The sequence below is a fragment of the Ornithorhynchus anatinus genome, chromosome 3 (genome assembly GCF_004115215.2).
Source record: "Ornithorhynchus anatinus isolate Pmale09 chromosome 3, mOrnAna1.pri.v4, whole genome shotgun sequence".
NCBI classification, from domain to species: domain Eukaryota; kingdom Metazoa; phylum Chordata; class Mammalia; order Monotremata; family Ornithorhynchidae; genus Ornithorhynchus; species Ornithorhynchus anatinus.
The window spans coordinates 141,901,159-141,919,037 of record NC_041730.1 but is presented as its reverse complement, the minus strand read 5'-3'; the positions used below and the strand labels follow the sequence as shown (position 1 = coordinate 141,919,037).

Sequence of the window (17,879 nt, the reverse complement as noted above, 5' to 3'; positions counted from 1 at the left end):
ACCATTATCATGATTAGGATTATTATTATTATAATTATCCGGGGAGAGCAAGGTTTCAGTGATGATGCGGAGGAGTGGTGATTGGGTCAGGAACAGGTCAAGGATGAAGGGAAGCTTCCCCATGATGGAGCGGGGGTTCCACAGATTGCACTTGGCTGAGGCTGTCAGGGGACAGAGCAAGGGTGAGAGTCATTGTTAGATGGGAGTCAGATGACTTGGGGGCAGGAATTGGGGGAGGAGGATGAAGTGTAGCACTATGGAAAAAATTCAGGGATGGGATGAGGAGCAGGGGTTGGATGGAGGGGGTTGAGGGATAGTGCTGGGAAAGAAGGACAGGGATGGGCTGATTAGATGAAGAGAATTAAGGAGACCCGGTGAGGTCAGAGAAGCTTAAGAGAGGTCATCAGGTGCCTCTAAAGATCAGGCCACATACTTTATGGATAAATTGAAACCATCAGGCGTGATCACCCTATAACCTCCCATGCTCCTCTATAGCCTCTCTCTCCTCCTGTCCCCATTTTCACTCTCCTATCTTTCCCAGCAGTATCTCAAAGAGTGCTCCCTCTTCCTCCTCTCAAAATCTACCCCTTCCACCTGTACTTCTGACTCCATCCCTTCATACCTTATCAAAGTGCTTGCTCCCCTGCTTCTTCTCTTCCTGACCACCATCTTCAACTGTTCATTCTCCAGTGTAGTCTTCCCCACTACTTTCAAACATGCTCCCCTACAGTAAAAGAACCTCTCTTGACCCCACAGCTCTCTCCAGTTATCACCCCATCTCGCTCCTACCATTTCTCTCCCAATTCCTTGAGTTATCTGCACCTGCTGCCTCCACTTTCTCTCTTCCAAGTCTCTCCTTGATGCCCTCCAATCTCATTTCTGCCTCTTTCATCCATGGAAACTTCACTCTCTAAGGTCACCAATGATCATCTTCCCAAATCCAACAGCCTCTACTCCAACCTAATCCTCCTTGACCTCAAAGAAGTATTGAAACTAGGACTCAAAGTCGGACAACACCCTCAAATGGCTGTTCAGTCCATTATTGAAAATCTTGTTCTAGATAAGAGTGTTCCTAAATTTCCCTGACCTAACAAAAAGTTTCAGGGACTCAAAAAAGCACAACCTTGGGCAGTGCCACACTCCTGCTGAAAACTGGAAATTGAATGCTGAGGAGAGACCAGCCTGGGGCAGTGAAGTCAGGAAAGGGACACCTTTTTCAAGCCAAAGGTTTGTAAGGATCATGAGACCAGGAGGTGAAAACGAAAGCAGTACCAGGGATAGAACTTATCCTGTCATGCTTTTTTTTTGGGGGGGGAGGTATTTTTCAAGCACTTACTACATGCCGGGCACTGTTCTAAGCACTGGGATAGATACAAAGTAATCAGGTTGGACACTGTCCATGTCCCACCTGGAACTCAAACTCTTAATCGCTATTTTACAGATAAGGTAACCGAGGCACAAAGAAGTTAAGTGACTTGCCCATGGTCACACAGCAGATAAGCAGCAGAGCCAGGACTAAAATCCAGGTCTTTCTGACTTCCACTCCCATAATGTATCCACTAGGCTATGTTGCTTCTCTGCTGTCTTGGTTACTTCACCTGCCATCTCACTGACCTCGGGGCCTCCTGTCTCTCCTCACTCCAGTCCATAATTGTCTCTGCTGCACAGATCATTTTTCAACAAAAACTTTCAGTCCATATCTCCCCACTCCTCAAGAACATCCAGTTGCTGGACATCCAACTCCGCATGACAGACTCTTTACTATTGGCTTTAAAGCACTCAATCAGCTCAATCAGGGAAGCAAGCGTGGCTCAGTGGAAAGAACCTGGGCTTCGGAGTCAGAGGTCATGGGTTCGACTCCTGGATCTGCCACTTGTCAGCTGTTTGACTGTGGGCAAGTCACTTAACTTCTCTGTGCCTCAGTTACCTCATCTGTAAAATGGGGATTAACTGTGAGCCTCACGTGGGACGACCTGATGACCCTGTATCTACCCCAGCGCTTAGAACAGTGCTCTGCACATAGTAAGCACTTAACAAATACGAATATTAGCTTTTCCCCCTCCTACCTCATCCTACTAATCTCCTACTACAGCCCAGCCCACACACTCCACTCCTCTACCGCTAACATACTCAATGTGCCCCAATCTTCTCTCTAATTCATTTATTTAATTGTATTTATCGAGCGATTAGTATGTGCAAAGCACTGTACTAAGCACTTGGGAAAGTAGAGTACAACAAAAAACAGACACATTCCCAGCCCACATCGAGCTTACAGCCAAGAGGGGCCCCGACCCCTTTCCCAAGTCCTCCTCTTAGCCTGGAACTCCCTCTCCATCAGAATACACCAGACCACCACTTCCTCCACCTTCAAAGCACTGTTAAGGTCACATTTCCTCCAAGAGGCCTTCCCCAGTTAAGCCTTCTTTTCCCCGGCCTGCTCTCCCTTCTGCGCCATCCTCACACTTGGATCTGTGACCTTTGGACTCTTGCTATTCATCCCACTCCCAACCCCACAACACTTGGATACATATCTTTAAATTGTTTATTATAAATTATTTATATTAATGTCTGTCTTCCCCTCTAGCTTCTATAAGCTCATGATGTGCAGGGAATGTGTCAACTAATTCTGCTGCATTGTACTCTCCCAAGACTTAGGGCAGTGCTCTGCACGTAGTAAGTGCTCAATAAATACCACCGAATAATTGATTGACTATTTATAGTGATGAAAAAGAAGGAAGGGTTTGGAAAGGAAGATGAGGAATTCTGCTTAAATATCCTGAAGGCAGGAGAAAACGTGAGATCGCAGATGAGAGAAGTCAGGGCGGGAGAAGCAGATTTGGGTGTCAGGCACGTAGAGATGGTGGTTGATGCGGTAGTGGTGGTTAACACCCCCCAGAGAGAGGGAGACTCTCTCTTCCCCTTCCCCTCTCTGCCCGGGATGGCGCTCACCTCTCGACCGGGTCCCTCAGCATCACGATGAGTTTGGCATCTGGCTGGAAGGCGTGGATGAAGTCCTGGACCAGAAATGGAGGCTCCCCAGCTGAACCATTGTCATAAAAGAAATTCCAGGCATTGTTGTCCCACATGGTTGAAGCGCTGGCCTCTCCTAGAAAGGGCAAACATTGAAAAGGACAGAAGTGATTTCCCCTACAAGAGAGGCAGCAGAAGTCCTCCCATGGCCCCTCCCCCCATCTCTGGATGCCAACATTTTCTGCCCAAGGACGGGGGATTCAAGCTCAGTGTGAGTCTTTGCTTTGGGGGTTTATGGGCCAGTGAGGAACATAATAATTGTCAGGCAATCGAAGTCTGTCAATCAGCAGTATGGGCTGAGGGTCCACAGAGTGCAGAGCACTGTACTAAGTGCTGGGACCTCAGAAAGACAGGTGGCTTCACTTGGTGTTTGGCTCCAAGCTCCACCGCAGGGGCCACCATCACATCCCTCCCCAGTCCAAAAGGGCATAGGCACAGCACCTGAGGCTCCAAGCTCTACCACGGGGGCCGCTGTCCCATCCCTTCCTGGTCTGAGTGGACATGGGCGCTGCCCCTGAGGTTCTGATCTCTGCCTTGGGAGCCTCCATCCCTCCCTTCTCCAGTCCAAGTAGACACGAACACTGAACCTGAGGCTCTGAGCTCTACCACAAGGGCCGCCATCCCATCCCTCCCTGGTCTGAGAGGATGGGGCACTGCACCTGAGCCTCTGAACTCCACCACAGGGGCTGTGGCCCCTTCCCTCCCTGGTCCAAACAAACACAGGCACCGCACCTGAGGCTTTGCGCTCCACCATAACGGCTGCCATCCCATCCCTCCCTGGTAATAATAATAATAATAATTATGGTATTTGTTAAGCATTAACTATGTGCCAGGCACTGTTCTAAGCGCTGGGGTAGATACAAGGTAGCCAGGTTGTCCCACGTGGGGCTTACAGTCTTAATCCGCATTTTACAGATGAGGTAACTGAGGCCCAGAGAAGTCAAGTGACTTGCCCAAGGTCACACAGCAGACAAGTGGCAGAGCCAGGATTAGAACCCATGACCTTCTGACTCCTAGGCCCGTGCTCTATCCACTATGCCATACTGCTGGTCTGAGTGGACACGGGTGCAGTGCCTGAGGGTCCAAGCTCCGACTAGCAGGCCAACACCCCATTCCTCCTGAGGATCCGAGCTCCACCATGGCGCCACCACCCCATCCCGCTCCCAAGGCTTTAAGCAATGCTGTGCTAGACACCGGGCTGTCCCCACAGGATGGAGCCAAAAGGCAGGCCACCCGGCAGGGGAGACTTCCTCATTCAAATATCTGGGGGCTCAAGTTCTAATGGTTCTACTCTTGTCCCAAAGTTCCAATTGGGCAGAATTCATTCATTCATTTAATAGTATTTATTGAGAGCTTACTATGTGCAGAGCACTGTACTAAGCGCTTGGGATGAACAAGTCGGCAACAGATAGAGACGGTCCCTGCTGTTTGACGGGCTTACAGTCTAATCGGGGGAGACGGACAGACGAGAACAATGGCAATAAATAGAGTCAAGGGGAAGAACATCTCGTAAAAACGATGGCAACTAAATAGAATCAAGGCGATGTACATTTCATTAACAAAATAAATAGGGTAATGAAAATATATACAGTTGAGCAGATGAGTACAGTGCCGAGGGGATGGGAAGGGAGAGGGGGTGGAGCAGAGGGAGATGGGGGGAAAAGAGGGTTAAGCTGTGGAGAAGTGAAGGGGGGGTGGTAGAGGGAGAAGAGGAGCTCGATCTGGGAAGGCCTCTTGGAGGAGGTGAGTTTTAAGTAGGGTTTTGAAGAGGGGAAAAGAATCAGTTTGGCGGAGGTGAGGAGGGAGGGCGTTCCGGGACCGCAGGAGGACGTGGCCCAGGGGTCGACGGCGGGATAGGCGAGACCGAGAGACGGTGAGGAGGTGGGCGGCAGAGGAGCGGAGCGTGCGGGGTGGGCGGTAGAAAGAGAGAAGGGAGGAGAGGTAGGAAGGGGCAAGGTGATGGAGAGACTAGAAGCCTAGACTGAGGAGTTTATGTTTGGAGCGGAGGTCGATAGGCAACCACTGGAGGTGTTTAAGAAGGGGAGTGACATGCCCAGAGCGTTTCTGCAGAAAGATGAGCCAGGCAGCGGAGTGAAGAATAGACTGGAGTAGGGCGAGAGAGAAGGAAGGGAGATCAGAGAGAAGGCTGACACAGTAATCTAGCCGGGATATAACGAGAGCCTATAGCAGTAAGGTAGCCATTTGGGTGGAGAGGAAAGGGCGGATCTTGGCGATATTGTAAAGGTGAAACCGGCAGGTCTCGGTAACGGATAGGATGTGTGGGGTGAGTGAGAGAGACGAGTCAAAGATGACACCGAGATTGCGGGCCCGAGAGACGGGAAGGATGGTCGTGCCATCCACGGTGATAGGGAAGTCTGGGAGAGGACAGGGCTTGGGAGGGAAGATGAGGAGCTCAATCTCGCTCATGTTGAGTTTTAGGTGGCGGGCCGACATCCAGGTGGAGGCATCCTGGAGGCAGGAGGAGAAGCGAACCTGAAGGGAGGGGGAGAGGACAGAGGCAGAAATGTAGATCTGCGTGCCATCTGCGTAGAGATGGTAGTCAAAGCCGTGAGAGCGAATGAGTTCACCGAGGGAGTGAGTGTAAATGGAGAACAGAAGAGGGCCAAGAACTGACCCTTGAGGAACTCCAACAGTTAAAGGATGGAAGGGGGAGGAGGCGCCAGCGAAGGAGACCGAGAATTCAATTCCCAAATCTGGAGGGAAAGTATCTACCATCTCCATCTTTTTGGGTTGGAAGATCTTTATTATTTATGCACCTAGTGAATGCTAAGCATGTAGCTTCGGAGAAGGAGCGTGGCTCAGTGGAAAGAGCACGGGCTTTGGAGTCAGGGCTCGTGAGTTCGAATCCCAGCTCTGCCACTTGTCGGCTGTGTGACTGTGGGCAAGTCACTTAACTTCTCTGTGCCTCAGTTCCCTCATCTGTAAAATGGGGATGAAGACTGTGAGCCCCACGTGGGACAACCTGATTCCCCTATGTCTCCCCCAGCGCTTAGAACAGTGCTCGGCACATAGTAAGCGCTTAACAAATACCAACATTATTATTATTTAGTGTTAGAGAGACTAGGCATTAAGGTTGAGGGGCCCTACAGCCAATGCTGAGGAAATTTAATTCATTCATTCATTCAATAGTATTTATTGAGCACTTACTATGTGCAGAGCACTGTACTAAGCACTTGGAATGTACAAATCGGTAACAGATAGAGACAGTCCCTGCCCTTTTACGGGCTTACAGTCTAATCGGGGTAGATGGACAGACAAGAACAATAGCAATAAAAACTTTAACTATATTAATGGGAAATCCTGGAAAGAGCAGGAGAGTTGGGTGGGGCAGGCAGTTCCTGGCATTAACGGGAAAAGGCAGGTACCAGGAGCCACATGACAGTGAAGAGAATAGAAAAGGAGGATGGGATCAGGACAGCTATACAAACACAGCAGAGAAGGATGATATGGCCACAACAAAGAATCAATCATCCCATCTTTACCAGGGAAACCATTGAAATTGGCAACGTTGAAGGAGCAGGGAAACTTCCCCCACTTAATCGGCCCAAGAAGGTCATACTAGTTGAGCTGACCATGACCCTTTCACCAGAACCGTACAGGTTCCCAACCTGAGGACACCCCAAAACATGCGGACACACCTCAGGAACGTCCAAGACCACCCAGACTGCCATCAGAGGTGAGGACTCCCACCTTCAGGGTGAAACCAGAGAGGGGCAAGGAATGTTGGAGAGTATAATAAGGGGTCCAGTGGCAATGGTCTTGGCTCTGAGGGCTGGAGTCCACTGGTCCCAGCATCAGTGTAAAGGTGAGCCAGTAAAAGGCTCTGTTATTGTGGACCTCTCGCCGAGTTGCCCCGTTCTTGGATTGGCAATTATAACAGGGTGACAGGTGGGTTCTCTTTAGGACCCCCTGTCCACTGCTGATGGGAGGTGATTGTCGGCGATACTTGGCACCTGGGAGGTACAGTAGTATCAAGGAAATCTTCTTTGCCCTCAAGGAATTTACAATCCAATGGGAGAACAAGCACAACACAGTTTACTGATAGACAGGAGGAAGAAGAGAAAGAAAAGATGACTAGTGGAGATGGAGATGGAGAAAGACGTGTAGGTCAGGGTAGAATAAGGTTCTTGGGATGGCCGTGACTATATAATGCTGCATTAGTGCTGCATTACAGTACAGGTGGCAGGTGAGGTCATGACCTAATAAGAAAGAAATTAGTTGAGGAAAGCCCACTGGAGGAAGGGGAATTTCCAGAGTATTGAAGCTGGGGAGAGTTGTCATTTGGAGGTTTGGAAAGGCAGGAAGAAGGGCAAGAGCCACGCATCAGAAGAGGAGGGTTGAGAATGAGGCACGGTAAGAAGGTGAGCTTGGTAGGAATGGACAGGGCAAGCTGGAGTGCAACTGGAGACGAGAGTGGATAGATAAGGGGGAGGTATCTGATGGAAAGCTTGAAGCCATCTGCTTGAGATGGAGAAGAATGAAACACCATAGGTTTTGAGGGAGTGTAGAAATGGTGCAGAACGAGGTTCTAGAAAGATGATCCAGGCAGCATCATGAAGTATTGACTGGAGAGGGGCAAAGTTTGAGGGAGGAAGAACGATGATAAGACTGATTTATTAATTTAATTGGGGTCGGGTTGGTGGCCATTTTGATGAAGGAAAGGGGTGAACTTGGGAAAGGTTGTGAAGGAAAAACTGGCAGGATTTAGTGGTGAAAGACAGAGGAGTTGGGAATGCCATCAAGGTTGTGGGATTTGGGGGGAGGGAAGATGGCGGCACTGTTATTATTATTATTATTAATTATTATCATTAACAATAATAATAATAATAATAGCATTTGTTAAAGGTTGAGGGCAGGGCTCAGGCCTCCTGTAGTTACTGAACTCTCCCAGGCATTCAGTACAGTGCTCCACACCGGTAGACGCTCAAGCAAAATGATTGATTGAGATGGGAGTCATAATTAAAGATCCTGAGAAGTCTGCTTCCAGGCTGGATTATGAAGGGATGCCATCCCCTGTTGGCTGACAAAGAGCCATTGGCATCTGTCCTCTACACTTTTATGGGCAGGGAATATGTCTGTTTGTTGTTCCTCCCGCGGTCCTGGAATGCCCTCCCCTCCTCACCTCCGCCAAACTAATTCTCTTCCCCTCTTCAAAACCCTACTTAAAGCTCAACTCCTCCAAGAGGCCTTCCCAGACTGAGCTCCCCTTTTCCCTCTGCTCCCTCTACCCCCCCCACCTCTCCGCAGCTAAACCCTCTTCTCCCCCCTTTCCCTCTGCTCCTCCCCCTCTCCCGTGCCATCCCCTTGGCACTGTACTCATCCGCTCAACTGTATATATCTTCATTACCCTATTTGTTAATGAGATGTACATCACCTTGATTCTATTTATTTGCTATTGCTTTAATGAGATGTTCTTCCCCTTGATTCTATTTATTGCTATTGTTCTTGTCTGTCTCCCCCGATCAGACTGTAAGCCCATCGAAGGGCAGGGACTATCTCTATCTGTTACCGATGTGTACATTCCAAGCACTTAGTACAGTGCTCTGCACATAGTAAGTGCTCAATAAATACTATTGAATGAATGAATGAATGAATACTGTACTCTCCCAAGCACTGAGTACAGTGCTCTGCCCACAGTAAGCGCTCCAGAAATACGATTGACTGAGCCGTGGAGATACCGAGGCCCTGTCAGCGTAGGCCTTGCTGGGCTGCCTCAGTCTCAAGGGATCTTCCACAGGCCCTGGGGGCAGATCTGAGGTGCTAATTTGAGAACTATTCCCTAGGCCAAAGAAATCAATCCATCAGTGGTATATATTAAAGTGCTTTCTGTTTGCAGAGCACTATAATAAGTGCTTTGGGAGAGTGCCATGTAAAAGAGTTGGTAGGTATGTTCCCTGACCAGAGGGAGCTTAAGGTCTAAAGGGGGAGACAGACATTAATAAAAGTAAATAAACTGGGCCTATGGACATAAGTGAACTAAAGGCATAAAGTCAACTGTAAGCACTGGATCTGCATTGATCTGAGTTTCACAAAAGTCACCTTACATCCGGAAAATGACCTTTCCCACTGCAAATGTCAATCAAACCTTCTGAAGCCTGGGGGCGTGGAGTCACACAGGAAACCCGGGAACAGCAGAGGAGGGGTGCAAGAGCCTGGCAGGGGTGCAAGAGCCTGGCAGGCTTTCCACGGGGGAGGGAGTGGGAAGGGAGAGGGAGTGCCGTACCGATGACGATTCTATTCATCTTGCCATGGCCTTTGGTTGAGTCCCCCTCAAGGCCGTGCTGAATTTGATGGGTAGCAAAATCAAACAGGTCCAAGTAATCTTCCACTGGGTAGCGGTCACGAAGCCCATCTCTCAGGCGAACGATCCCTAGTGGGGATGAGAAGGGGTGAGAAACTGGAAAAGCACCGGGTGGCCAGCCAAGAGAAGCAAAGTCCATACTGACCCCCTTCCCTCCTCGATGTAAGCGTGATGCTTGGGAGGGGACTCCAAACCTAATCCTCCGACCGTGGAGAAGCCCCCAACCACGGAGAAGCCCTCGACCACAATCACAGGGAATGGAGTGCTGCCACCTTGGGATTCCCAATTCCTCAGGGAGATTTAGGCCAAAAATGAATTTGGGCAGGAAAACTTTGCTGTGAAAAGAGCCCAGGTTCTTGCAGGGATGATTACTGGCTGGGAACAAAAATGAAAACTGCAGCGATGGGGCTGGGGGAGGCTGGAGGCTGGACTTGACTGGATATGCTACAAAACGGGCCACAACCCACTGTTAATTCCTTTCCTTCCTATGGTTTCTGCTCAGTTCCCTCCTTCTTTATTCATTCCCTCATTCACTCAATGGTACTTATTGAGCCCTTACTGTGTGCAGAACACTGTACTGAGCACTAGAGAGAGTACAATATCACAATAAACAGACATATTCCCTACCCACAACAAGCAAGTTCCCTGCCACCTGGCTAATCCCTGCTTCCAACCAGGGTACACACAAAGCTCTTCAACACAACAATAAGAGTACTAGTTTTGAAGTCTCCATGGGTCAGATACAGGATAATCAGGTTGGACACAGTCCCTGTCCCACACGGGGCTCGAAGTCTAAGTAGGAGGGAACACGGATTGAATCCCCACTTTACAGATGAGGAAACAGAGGCACAGAGAAGCCAAGTGACTACTTCCTCTCCATCCAAGTCCCCCGTGAAGCCCTGCTCCAGCACCATTCCCAGAGACCAGGCTGGCTGGGAGACTAGGGAAAACAGGGAGCTTGGGGGACCGGGAAGACTAATCTCATCTGTACCAATTGCTCTGCCAATTGCTTGCTGTGTGATCTGTGGCAAGTCACATAACTTCTCTGTCCTTCACTTTCCTCAACAGTAAACTGGGGATTCAATACCTGTTCTCCCTTCTACTTCACACTGTGAGCCTCTTGTGGGATAGGGACCATTTCTGACCTAATTGTATTGTACCTACCACAGTACTTAGAATAGTGTTTGACGCGAGGTAAGCGCTTAGCAAGTACCATAAAACAAACAAAAAATTAGGGTGACCAGGGGACCAAGGAACTGGGGAGATGAGTGGAACAGGGAGAATGGGGAAGGCAGGAAGAAATGGGGGGACCAAGGAAATCAGAGGGCTGGACCAAGGAGCTGGAAAGAATGAGTGTACCAGGGGATCAGGGTAACTGAGGGAACCAGGAAAATTAGGGGGACTAAGGGACCTGGGAGGGACCAAGAAACTGGAGAAACCAGGGAACTGGGTAGACCCAAGGGGCTGGGGAGACTGGGAGACCAGGAAACCAGGGGGCCCAGAGAGACTAGGGATAATATTGGCAATAAAAATAATAATAATAATGATCGTGATATTTGTTAAGCACTCACAATGTGCCAGGCCCTGTAATAAGCACTGGGGTGGATAAAAGGCAAACTAGGTTGGACACCTTGACCCTTCCTACCTCACCTCCCTACTCTCCTATTTCAACCCAACCCACACACTTCATTCCTCTAATGCTAACCTTTTCACTGTACCTCAATTTCATCTATCTTGTTGCTGATCTCTCACTCACTTAACAATAATAATAATGATGAATATTACAGTATTTGTTAAGCACTTACTATGTGCCGGGCACTGTACCAGAGAAGCAGCATGGTTCAGTGGAAAGAGTAAGGGCTTGGGAGTCAGAGGTCATGGGTTCTAATCCCGGTTCTGACACTTGTCAACTGTGTGACTTTGGGCAAGTCACTTCACTTCTCTGTTATCTCATCTGTAAAATGGGGATTAAGAATGTAAGCCCCACTTGGGACAACCTGATTACCTTGTAACTCCCCCAGCGCTTGGAACAGTGCTTGGCACTTAGTAAGCGCTTAACAAATTCCATTATCATTATTATTATTATTATTAGAAACAATAAGGTCTAGCGGCAAGAGCACAGGCTTGGGAGTCAGCGGTCATGGGTTCTAATCCTGCCTTCGCCACTAGTCTGCTGCGTGACCTTGGGCAAGTCACTTAACTTCTCTGTGCCTCAGTTCCCTCGCCTGTAAAATGGGGATTGAGACTGTAAGCCCCATGTGGGACAACCTGATTACCTTGTATCTACCCTAGCGCTTAGAACAATGCTTGGCACGTAGTAAGCGCTTAAGAAATATCACAATTATTATTATTATTATTATTATTATTATTATTACTACTAAGCACTGGGGTGGATACAAGGAAATTGGGTTGGTCACAGTCCCTGTCCCTTGTGGGGCTCACAGTTTCAATCCCCATTTTACAGATGAAGTAACTGAGGCACAGAGAAGTGAAGTGACTTGCCCAAGATCACACAGCAGAAAAGTAGCAGAGGTGGGATTAGAACCCATGACCTGCCTCTGGCTTCGAATGCCCTCCCTCCTCATAGCACATAGATAATTACTCTCCCCCACTTCAAAGCCTTATTGAAGTCACATCTCCTCCAAGAAGCCTTCCTTAAGTTAGCCCTCCTCTCCTCTTCTCCCACTCCCTTCTGTGTCGCCCTGACTTGCTCCCTTCATTCATCTGCCCTTCCTTCCCCACAGCACTTACATATATATCTGTTATTCATTTATAACTTCAGCCAAATTTATAATTTTTTATATATATACTTTATAAGACACTTCAAAGCCAAAGCAAGTGGAGGAGCTGGGATTAGAACCCAGGTCCTTCTGACACCCAGGCTCTACCCACTAGGTCATGCTGCTTCTCTACCAGGCCACACGGCTTCAGACAGTAGGCCCTCAGGGCATCCCCCTTACTGGTTGCTGGACTGAAATGGGAATTAGTCTGTTCGCTCTGCTTCCATTCTCCTGGCTGGGAAGCGGACCAGGAACCTGATTCCACTCTGGCCAACCTTCATCCTCCTAAGGGTGTGTTCCCTGGTCCGTCCAGCCTGAGAATGGGGTTTCGGCCCCCAGGGCTTTTTTGGTAACAAATGCTAGTGGAATGTTCACAGCTAGCATTCCCAACTAACATACCACTGAGAATTCAAACACAAGAGGCCAGGGCCTCCAGGGGATCTGCAGAGGAATCAGCCATGTACCTTGAGGCCTCATTCTCCAGCCGCTTTCTTTCAAATACAGTGTTGGGTATAGAGGACACTTAAATGGAAAAACACCTCCCCCTTGGCAAGCACAGTCTTGACAGGGAGTGAGCATTTACCCTCTCTTAGCCTGAGGAACAAAACACTTCTTGGAACACATGGAAAAAGTTCAGAAAAGCCAACAGAGGGCTGTGACTGCCTGGGCTGGGCTCCGGGCTCTGGGTTCCAGACCCAACTTCAGCCTCTGAGCTTCAGTTCTGGGTTCTGGGCTCCAATTCTGGGCTCCAGGTCCAGGCTCCAAGCTCCCGGCCACAGTTGTAATAACATAGTATTTATTAAGGGCTTATCATGTGCAGAGCGCTGGGAGAAAATACACAGGTGGGAATTAAACCTGTGTTTAATTTAATCCCTGACCTCACAGGTCATCACTACAGCAAACAGGAGGTGAAGCAGCCACCCACAGTCTGCAGGAAGAGTGACATAGGAGGGGAGCTGGGTCAGGATGAGGTGCCTCAATTTCTCCAAAACAAGAGCACAGCCACACCTCCCCTGGAGCAGATGCCTGGGAGGAGGTACTGGGGGTAGTGGGAAGATCCTGCAGCAGTTGGATGGGTTGGGGGGGACACTACGAGGGCAGGGGAGTATGTGGGGGGTTGGTATGTGAGGCAGCGCGGCAGTAACCTTGTGTTGGCAGTGATGGAGGGGGATGCCCCAGGATGCCCTGCTGAGCTAGGAGGCAGCTTTTGGGAAGGACAGTCCCATTTCACTCTAGCTGTCCCACCCAAGTGTCTAGAGGGCTTGTACCCAGCTTTTTGGAGAGATGGTCCCATTTCACTTTAGCTGAGGGGCTTGTTACCAAGAGGCTCGACGGTCAGGTCAGAATGTCAGCCGGACCATGGCTGGGTCAGCCAAGATATCTACAGCGCAAACCCAACTCCAGAAACCCTATGCTCCTCTTCCCAGGCCCGCAAGGAGAAAGAAATGCCTCATCCACAAAGCCTCCCTTGGGCAAGAATAGGAAGCTTCCCATGCGTGCAAGGTGAAAGAAAGCCTCCCCTGGGGGAGAAGGCCCAGTGAACATGAAGCTTCCCACACCCATCGAGTAAAAGAAATGCCACTTCCACAAAACCTCCCCTGTGTAAGAAGGAAGCCCAGTGATGCCTGTGAGGTGAAAGAAATGCCATGTTCGCAAAGCCTCCACTGGGTGAGGAGTCCCCAAAAATATGAAACTTCCCATAGCTTCCCTAGGGCGAGGAGACCCAGCAAACACAAACCTTCCCACCCCTGTGAGGTGAAAAAATGCCATATCCACAAAGCTTCCTCTGGGCAAGAAGGAGGTCTAGTAAGCATGCCTGAGAGGTGAAAGAAATGCCACGTCCCCAAAGCTTTCCCTGTGAGAAGGAGGCGCAATGAACATTAAGGTTCCCATCGGGTGCGAGTGGCAGCTGATGCTTGGCCTTCAACTCACCAAATCGCTTTCTCGTCCACCAGTGAGGCTCCTTGATAGCCGAGAACTTGACGTCGGGGTGCAGCTTGAGGCGATCGTAAAGGTCCGTGGTCCCACACTTGGGCTGCCCGATGATGTAGAAGCTGGGGAGACACCGTAGCCGGTAATGTTTCTCCTGGTGGTGATACAAGTGGGCCCAGAAGTCCTTCCTGAGGGAATCGAAGGTCGACCGAAAACGCTTCGAGTACAGCGCATAGGAGTTCTTGGTGTAAGGGTCGGAGGCGTTTCGGCCTCTGTACTCGTCGTACCAACAAGGATTCTTACTGTTTGGAAGAAATTTCCTAGGAATGACTGAAAACATCTGTAACAAAGAAAAGAAGGAAATGTTTAGGCAAACAGCCGGTGAAGGTGATAGTTGGGGCTGCTTTGTGGCCCCTAAGTCGGGATCTCAGCGTTCCTCCCTCTTGTAAATGCAATTGATAACTATAACGTGGAACTGCACAAGAGATGATTTTTTATCACAGTTCCTCTGGAAAAAATGGATCAATTGGAAAAGGTCAAAAGTTTGGGAGAACTGAGGCAGAATCCCAAAGGCGACTGTCCCCCTTCACCTTGATTCCCACCATAAAAGGCAATTTTTTAATGGTATTTATTAAGTATTTACTATGAGTCAGTCACTCTTCTAAGCTCTGAGGTAAGTTTAAAAGTAATCAGGTTGGACACAGTCCAGGTCTCACATGGGGCTCACAATAGTAATTCCCATTTTACAGATGAGGGAACTGAGGCACTGAGAAGTGAAGTGACTTGCCTATGTTATATGCCTATATTATATGCCTATGTTATACGCTATGATATTGCTAAGCCTATGTCTAAGTGACTATGATCACATAGCAGACAAGTGGCAGAGCCAGGAACTGTATATATTTTCATTACCCTATTTTTTTTTGTTAATGAGATGTACATCACCTTGATTCTATTTATTTGCTATTGTTTTAATGAGATGTTCATTTCCTTGATTCTATTTTTTGCTATTGTTCTTGTCTGTCCATCTCTCCCGATTAGACTGTAAGCCCGTCAAAGGGCAGGGACTGTCTCTATCTGTTACCAATTTGTACATTCCAAGCGCTTAGTACAGTGCTCTGCACATAGTAAGCACTCAATAAATACTATTGAATGAATTACTAATAATACTGATAATAATAATAATGGTATTTAATAAGTGCTTACTATGTGTCAGGCACTGGTTTAGTGCTGGGAAGGATACAAACAAATTGGGTTGGACAGTCCCTGTCCCACATGGGGCTCACAGTCTTAATCCCATTTTACAGATGAGGGAACTGAGGCCCAGAGAAGTGAAGTGATTTGCCCAAGGTCCCACAGCAGAGAGGTGGCAGAGCTGGGATTAGAACACAGGCCCTTCTGACTCCCAGGGCCTTGCTCTATCCACTAGATCAGCAATCTATGGAAATTAGCAGCATCAGCTGGAAGATGGGAGAGATGACCATTTTAAGGTATTACGGAGAGCTTCTCCGATGCTGGCTATACTAAGCGCTTGGACTAATAATGATTATGGACAGCTATTTGGCTGTGGAGGGAGCCGTTAAACTCAGTTCACCTCTGCCATTTAATCTGAAGCTGGGGATTATCTGGAGGCCCTAGAACCCCAAAGATCAGATTTCAGAGAAAATGGCTCAGAATGCAAGTCTCATCCAGGAAATGTATTCATCTAGTCATGCGGTGCCTCCAAAGCCTCCACCAGCATCATTTATTACCAAGAGGAATTCCTTATAAACAGCCTTGGCTATTTCAAGCAAGGGTTCCTCTCTCCCCTCTGGCTTCTGGAAAGTGTCCCCAATTCTTCCTCTTGACTATAAGCTCCTTGTGGGCAGGAAACATGTCTATCAACTCTGTTATACTGTATGCTCACAAAATAAGCCCTCAATAAATATGATTGATTGATTCCTCCATGGCACGGGAGATTGTCATTTGCAATTTCTCCCTCGCTCTGCAGTTTATAAACCAAAGAGAAGAGAAAGAGGGAAGAACCCCAGTTCCAGTCCTTATGGAACGAGGCCAGATCCAGCGGAGCAGCCCGCCCCTGGGCATACTCACATGCGTCTCCTGTTTCTCCAGATCTCCCGGGTCTGGCAGCTGCCGGGCTTTAAACTCGACCTTCGAAGCGATCGTGCTGAGAATGAGCCTAATGCTCGGAGAGACCGTTGCATGAGAACTATTGGTCCCAGAGAGTTGGGACTGGTCTCTCCCATCACTCAGGTTGCCGCCGCCCATTAAGCTGGGATCGTTCGTAAAAGCCCCGGATTGGAATGGGGACGGGAGCAGCAGCAGTGCATGCTGGGCACCCGGCAGGATGTAAGATGCCATCACCAGAGTCATTATGACCAACCCCAAGATGATGCTGCACCTCTTTCCTCTTCTGGCGCGCAAAGACCCATCCCAGCCTTCCCCGGCCTCAGGCCTCACGTCTAAAACCGCGAGCAGGTTCGTCGGCTTGCCGTCCACGTGCAAGAGAAGTTGGTTTTCTGGCCTGCACCCGGGACACTTCCGGTGCTGGGGGGAAGGGCCCCGGCAGCCGAAACACTGCCCGTGCAAGTCTGTGGGGAACAGCTGGATGCAGCAGTGGGTGCAGCACCTCATATTAGTGCTTCTTCGCCACCCTGCCCGCGAGCCACCAGGCCGCCATCAAAATGGTTTCTCAGGAGGGAACGTCGTGCTCGGCACCTTGAGCCTCGGAGTCATGATGCAATTTCAGGGACAGCTTCTACTAAGGCCCAGGCCAGGGAGCTATAGCAGAAAACCCCACTTTGGTTCAGCCCTCAATGTACCTAAAACAAAAACATCTCCAGCTGGTGGGCTTCACGGAAGTCCTCAAGTTCAACAAAGAAATTCAGCTCCGGAGGCTCTCATTCAAGTTTCTCCCATGGGGCCACTCAAAGGGCAAGAGGCTTCCTGCCGAGTAGGGGGCGGGGGCCACAACTTGAGGAGACTTCACTGCAGAGAAGCCAAGACACAGAGCTTGCCTTCAGGCTCCCCGGGGGCTCACAGCATGAAGTCTGCACAAAAAGAGCATCTGTGAAGATTTTGCTTCCAAGAGGGGACTCTCCAAGACCTTCTGGATCACCTAAAATACAGAAAAACTCTTCTCAGTGATTGATGATCTTATTAATAATAATACTACTAATGGTAGTTGTTAAGCACTTACTATGTGCCAAGCACTGTTTAAAGCACTGGGGAAGATACAAGGTAATGAGGATGACCCACATGGGACTCACAGCCTTACTCCCCATTTTACAGATGAAATAACTGAGGCACAGAGAAGTTAAGTGGCTTGCCCAAGATCACACAGCAGACAAGTGGCGGAGGCGGGATTAGAACCCACGTCCTTTGACTCCCAAGTCCGTGCTCTTGATGCTAAGACACCCTACTTCTCTAGGAGCAGCCGTAATTTGTTTATATTAATATCTGTCTCCCGCTCTAGACTGTAAGCTCACTGTGGGCAGGTCTACCAACTCTGTTACATTGTACTCTCATTCCTCTCCAAACTCCTTGAGCAGGCTGTCTCTACCAGCTGTCACAAGTTCTTCTCCTCCAATTCTCTCCTTGATCCTCTCCAATCTAGCTTCCGATCCCTTCACTACACAGAAACCACCCTCTCAAAGGTCAAAATTGATCTCTTCCTTGCCAGATCCAATGGCCTCTACTCCATCCTAATCCTCTTCGACCTCTCAGCTGCCTTTGACACTGCTGACTACTCCAGGAGGCCTTCCCAGACTGAGCCCCCCTTTCCCTCTGTTCCTCCTCCCCTCCCCATTCCCCCT

The 17,879-nt window shown here is 49.1% G+C and overlaps 1 protein-coding gene across 1 annotated transcript in view; it reads right to left on the bottom strand.

Moving 5' to 3' along the window:
* Positions 1-17,176, bottom strand: part of CHST15 (carbohydrate sulfotransferase 15) — a 31,514-nt gene extending 14,338 nt beyond the window's left edge. The window contains exons 1-4 of the mRNA XM_029060471.2: positions 16,156-17,176; positions 14,065-14,404; positions 9,275-9,421; positions 2,950-3,106 (exon numbers count right to left, since the gene is read on the bottom strand). Coding sequence (XP_028916304.1) covers positions 2,950-3,106; positions 9,275-9,421; positions 14,065-14,404; positions 16,156-16,698 — 1,187 coding nt within the window. The 5' untranslated portion in view covers positions 16,699-17,176. The remainder of the gene's footprint in view (positions 1-2,949; positions 3,107-9,274; positions 9,422-14,064; positions 14,405-16,155) is intronic.
* Between the last annotated feature and the right edge of the window lie 703 nt (positions 17,177-17,879).